The sequence below is a fragment of the Egretta garzetta genome, unplaced genomic scaffold, assembly GCF_000687185.1.
Source record: "Egretta garzetta isolate BGI_Z169 unplaced genomic scaffold, ASM68718v1 scaffold64, whole genome shotgun sequence".
Lineage (NCBI taxonomy): Eukaryota > Metazoa > Chordata > Aves > Pelecaniformes > Ardeidae > Egretta > Egretta garzetta.
In genome coordinates this window covers 2,433,413-2,439,670 of record NW_009259596.1, presented here as the reverse complement: position 1 = coordinate 2,439,670, position 6,258 = coordinate 2,433,413, and the positions used below count along the sequence as shown (strand labels likewise).

The 6,258-nt window shown below is 38.4% G+C and overlaps 1 protein-coding gene across 1 annotated transcript in view; it reads left to right on the top strand.

The window, feature by feature from the left end:
• Positions 1–1,856: 1,856 nt before the first annotated feature.
• WASL (WASP like actin nucleation promoting factor) overlaps positions 1,857–6,258 on the top strand; it is a 24,915-nt gene continuing 20,513 nt past the window's right edge. Inside the window, exons 1-3 of the mRNA XM_009638158.2 lie at positions 1,857–1,988; positions 3,243–3,329; positions 3,881–3,977. Coding sequence (XP_009636453.1) covers positions 1,857–1,988; positions 3,243–3,329; positions 3,881–3,977 — 316 coding nt within the window. The remainder of the gene's footprint in view (positions 1,989–3,242; positions 3,330–3,880; positions 3,978–6,258) is intronic.

The window sequence follows — 6,258 nt, the reverse complement described above, 5'->3', positions numbered from 1 at the left end:
CCCCAAGGAAGCTGTTGGGTCTGGCTGTATTACTTAGAGTCTATTTTAACAAAATTGGAAGGTTGGGTTCTTTTATTGATTCAAAAATTCCCATGAAACTTAGGTTACTCTTCTGGTTTTTTAAACCAGTTGGAAAGTGTGACATGGGTGATACTGACGTGCCTGCATTCTAGGTGTCAGCTGTTTTGGCAAGTAGTCACTGTTGACGTAGGCAAAGTAATGCTTGTAGAGCACGTGGGGAAGACCTAATATGGAGCCCATTACTCAGACTAGATATGATCCCTCCAGAAGGGTTTTGGAACTATGAAAACATCTGCTTACTGTTCTATCGTGAAAAAGGAAATAAAATTCTTTGACTTACACGGAAGGAAATAGAGAACAAACCAGAAAATATTATTGTGACCCTATGTTCAAAAGGCTAACAAACCAGATTCATACAGCATAAGTCTCGCCCCCAGTGAAAGAAGGGTGTAGTAGGACTAGGTAAGGTCCATGTGAGAGTGACAAGGCTAATTAAGGTGCAGAATGATTTCCCCCCCCCCTTGCTACAAAAATGACTTAAAACTAGTATCACTTCTGAAACAGTAGAGAGCTTGGAGGGCAAAGAATCATAGAATCACTTTGGTTGGAAAAGACCTTTGAGATCATCAAGTCCAACCTTTAACCTAAGAAGCGTGACAAATACCTGTAGAAGCATGTGCAGCATGGAGAGGTAACTGAGAACATAAACGCTGTCCCCTAGTGCAGGAACAAGGCGGGACAGTCAGCTGGAACTATCAGGTGGCAAACTTTTAGGTAACAGTAGCTAACTATTCACGCAGTGCAGCAGTGAACTGTGAAATACAGTCCTGCCCAGTGTTGTGATGCCCAGGAGTTCATGTGGGTCTGAAGAGTGATTAAATTCACAAAGGAAAAATCCGACATACGCTGTAAAACACGCTTGCTGGCTCAGGGAGCTTTGAGCTCCAACCTGCCCGTTGCTGGGGGTATGCTCCCATAGAGTAGCGGTGTGCTCTCCTATGCTTACCTAGGCATCTGGTGCTGTTGGGGAGTCGATCCTGGGCTAGATAGCCTCTGGTCTGTCCCATTACAGAGCCTTTAAGCTTTATGTCCTTATGACTTGGCTGCTAAATAAATATCCTCCAAAGGCTCCAATTTTCATTCCCTCATCGGACTCTTAAGGTAGGACATGTATTCTAGAAAATATACTGAGGAACTTTCCCAGTGACTGAAGCAATCTCGTGTGGAATAATCTTCATCTCTTATTAAAATTTCTCAATTTGAAAACAGGACAATTTCAAGTTGCCAACTGGGAACGAGTCTAGCTAATGTGAATTCTCAAACCATGCCCAGGAATGTTAGGAGGTTGCTAGTTGGCATAGGCTAAAATTATGCCAGAGACCATTTGAAAAATTAAGCAATTTAGACAGTTGCGTTCCAGTACCTGTGAGTGTTTCCAGACACTGTGTAATTTACAGTTCTAGCCTGAGTATTGCATTTCTATCCAGTTTGAAGTACTGAACAGAAAGAAATTTAGTTGCACAGCAGGCCTTCTCTGTGTGACCACCCTAGTTACTGGTCTGCCTCTTGCAGGTGAAGTCTCTTTGTTGATTTTTATGAGCAAGAAGAAAAAATGCAGTTGGGTTCTGAAGCTGTCTAAACCTTGCATAGAAGTGAAAATCTGAAGCATAGAAGTGATTTGGGGTCATTTGAACTTCACTGTTTTGCCACCTGGGAAATCACCAAAGTTGTTGCCTAGAACAAGGAACAAAATTAAGCAATGCTTTGATAAAAGATGAAATGTAGGATTTGTGTTTTTTCCATGAAAAGTAATAGCTACTTTTTCTTTTTAGACAATGTCTTCAGCCGTTGTTCAAATATATGCAGCAGATCGCAATGCCGTGTGGTCAAAGAAATGCTGTGGTGTAGCTTGCCTTGTAAAGGACAATCCGCAGAGGTCGTATTTTATCAGAATATTTGACATAAAGGTAAGCATTTTTTTTTTCTTTTTCAGACTCTAAGCTTGGTTGTATTCATTTTCCATTTAAAATTGAATGTGTAGGTTGTTGTAGCTACAGAGTCATAGGAATTCTCGAGTAAATGGTTGTGCTTTAAGCAGGGCAATTTTGGTGCTTTAATAGGCACGTGCAGCTTTCTCAGGTATTCTAAATTTAAACTATTTCATAGATGTCAGTGTTTATGGATGAAATAAACATCAGATATAACTTTCTTACAGCTCACAGAAGCTGTCCTCTATAGATTTAATTAGTCAAACTAGTGAAATATAGTACAGTGTCACTGATATGGACAGCTGTCAAAATTCTAGTGGGTGTCACTACTTTGGATGATATTAACAAAACAGGTGCTGTCTTCTGTATGGGTGGAAGCAAAATATTAGTGTGTTGGTGCACGTGAAAACTTCAGGACAAACAAGTTGGGTTTTTTTTTTTTTTCCCTCCACAATATATACATTCATACTGAAGATCTTTGTCCTATTGTAATATTTCACTCAAGACAGTGGGAACTAAGAGATGAATTGTCCAAGATGTGTTTTAATAACAAAAATGATACTGAGAAGTATAAGTCCTACTGACTTCATTGAGACTTTGGAAAGCTTCCCATTATCTCTACAGCCAGGAACAGCTCATTCTCTGTCAGCGCTCGGTGCTTGAAGTCTCTCAGATTTGTTCCTGATTGCCTGCTGGGGCTGGCATTTGACTCTGTGATTTGGTCACTTGACTATTAGGCTTAGTGAGAAACCTTAGTGAGAAACCCAAGGGTGCTGAATTATAATGCCACCTGAATATATAAAACTTCTTAAAAAGGTGAGATTTTTGTTCCATTTAAGTTAACTATTTTCAAGTCAAGCCTGAGATACTAACAGGAGACTGGAAGTCTCCTTTATTGCTATTGCTGTTATCACCATATTCCAATCACTGGTCACTCTTACTGCTCCAAGTATCACTACTGCAGGTTTGTAGAACTTGAAGGATGTTTTTTGAAAACATCCGGGGATTTGAACAGAACACAGTGACCTGATGGAATAATCTTCCACAAGTTCTGGTATATTTTGATTTTGATTGAGCTCATTTATTGGGTTAATAGCAAGGTAGTTGCTTAGCACCATGCACCATGCTTAGCACCATGCAGCTTCCAACTCTTAATAGATTCTATTGTGAAAGAAGTTAAACCCTGCAATTCGTTTAAGTGTTTCAAAATCTTTTTTTTTTTTTTCTTTTCAGGATGGGAAATTATTGTGGGAGCAGGAGCTGTACAATAACTTTGTATATAATAGTCCTAGAGCATATTTTCATACCTTTGCTGGAGATGTGAGTTTCAACATGTTTAAATACCTATTTTAAAATGCCTTTTATTTCAACAGTAGCTTCTTCTAATATAAGAGGTTTATTTTAATTTTGTAAATTATTTATGAAAGTACAGTATTACCCGTGTTCCTTGAACCTTTTTAAGCTTATTTATAAAAGGATTTTTTTTTGTATTTTTGTATCTCAACTAGAAAACTTAATCTATAGGACAGAAGCATAAAATGCAGTTCTTTATTTTCAACTCCCTTTAATGAAATTACATTTTGACTTGCAGATGATATTTGTGAATTATCATATATTCTTAAAGCACAAATTTTTCTTTCCCCCCTTTGATTTCAAGCTACAAGAATTTGCTCAAATTTGTTAGCCATAATCTCTGGAAACTTGATTAGTAGACAGACATTCCCAAGATAGAATGTTTCACTAAAACTTTGTTCCAAATTTGCAGTGATGTTTTTTTTCTGATTATACCTTCAGAAGGTGTAAGAAGATATTTAAGAAAGCCTTTGAAACATTCTCTTAGTCATGGGTGTGGGAATATTAATGTTTTTCAGACATGTCAAGTTGGTCTTAATTTTGCTAATGAAGAAGAAGCTAAACTATTCCGCAAAACAGTAACAGATTTACTTGGACGACGGCAGAGAAAATCTGGTAAATATTCAAATTAATCTTACATTCAGGCTTGTTTATGTTGTTTTGGGGGGAGGCAAGAAGCTACTTCTATGTCTGAAAGCTACTGGAGGCACTACTGCCATATTTGTATTTAGAAGCAATTGTGTTTACTAAAGTGTGCTTCTTTTCTCTATTGTGCAAAAATTAATATTTTTTGGAAATAACTTTTACTTGGTGCTCCTTGCTGTAAGTTTCCTTGTAAGCTGAGACTCCAAGGTTGTGGTGTTTGAAAATATAGATCAGGAGGAAGCAAAAATGGTAAGCTGTCAGTGGGAAAACTAGAAATCTTTCTGTAAGCTGTTTTCACATTTGACTAAACCCTCTTTTAGCTCTGGGCTGTTTATAACTGATTTGCTTAAATTCAGCCCAAGTGGGTTGTAACAAAGATTTTTACCATCTGGTATGTTTAGTAGTTCATGTGAATGAATTTTTGGCATTGGTCCAGCATTTAGTAGAGACATATCTTTTATTCGGAACTAGTGATCTTGGAGGCCAAGAACAGAAGACATAATGTGCCTATACTGTCTTTAGCAGCAGAGGACAGTCTGATGCACAGCATGCTTTTTGCCAGCTGCAAGATGCCTGGGGAAACATGGTCAGTGTTTTAAAGGGAGATCAGGCTTCCTACAGATCTTGTCTTGGTCCTTTTCCAGGGAGCCCATAAACTATTTGCCTGTCTGACAGCCGTATGTCCATGAAGAATAAGGTGATATAGAACATAGGCTGGGAACACATGGATGTGCTCAGGCTTGCTGTAAGGTGTAGCGTGGACTTATGTTCAAACTGCAGGATGCGTTTTTGTGGTCCGTTGTGGAACTGAATTGCACTAGCAATGCAGTGTAGACTAATGCAAAGTGAGGAAGCCCTCATCTTGGAGTGCCAACCTTGCAAGTATTCTTGGGAACCTACACGATCTATATGTATTCACTTGGATTTCATTCAGGTATGGTGACTTGGGTGCACGGCATTTGTTCCGGAAGCTTAAATGGCTTCTTTAAGATTCCCTCTGCTCAGAATTAGAGTAAGTTCATAGGGTTTCATGAGAAGAAGTGGCGTTAATAATGTTTCTCAGACTTGTGTAAAAGTAATCTTGCATCTCCTGTCCCTGAAGTTTCACTCTATTATACGTCTAAAACGCAGTGCTCCAGTGCATGACTTGTGAGGAAATACATTTGCATTACTGGCCATAGCAGACTTTGTTTGAAAATAGTGGTTTAGTCAGACCTCCTGTCCACAGGACAGAGGTTGACCACTGGCCTTCTACATAGAGGTTTTTTTCACAGGACCACCTAAGTTTTTCTTGTTTACTCTTTGAGCTAGTATCTTAGTTTGTGTGCTCAAACTCATGTTGTAGGATGAGCTTACTCCATACATTGTCTTTTAACAAACAACTCCTCCTCCCCAAACACTTGAAACTTGAAGGCAATGTTAATTAAAAAAAAAAAAGGCAAAAACAAACCAGGAAAACTCCCAAGTTTTTTTTCTTGTTAAGAGCTGCAAAACAAGAATTGAAAATCATTATATTCCTTAGTCAAGCCACCAGGTGGAGGTCTGTATTTGTCATTGTGACTGTATCTAATTGTGTTTAGAATAACAGGCTTTGCACTTTCCCATGTCAGACCTGATTTGCTGTTAGTGTTTATTTATATAAAAATGCTTATATAAAACATATATTAGTTTATACTTAGATTTATGTATCATATAAATGATACATAGACGTATATTATTTGTAATGTATATATAAATGGGGGGGGGTGTATTCTAATGCATCTTAATTTCTCAGACACAAAAGTAATAGTCTGGTAGTTTTGATGCTTTTCCATTTTAATGGGATTTTTACTCCCATGCCTTCCAAAATATGTTTCATTTTATAGCAATGCCACCTGACATGCTTTCAGCTGAAATGAGTACTCCATGTGATCACTTAGCAGCCTGTTACACCATTCAGGGCTTGCTAGGAGACTTTTCCAGGAATCTTATGGAAAGCTTGTGTTGTTGGAAGGTAGCAAGAACAGCAGTTCTGGCTCACGAAACTATGTCTTGGTGCCGACGCTAGTTACCAAAACACTGCTGAACAGCAACAGTATTCTGCTCGTCCTTACTCGGCATGAAGTGCACTCTGGGATACAGACAACTCCTGAATAATTGCATCTGGAGTTCCAGAGAGGTGAAAATTTGGCTCCAAATAGAGAATGTACAAAAGCTTGTAAATGTACAAAATACCTAATAGAGAATAGCACGAGGGAGAAAGGTAGGGAAA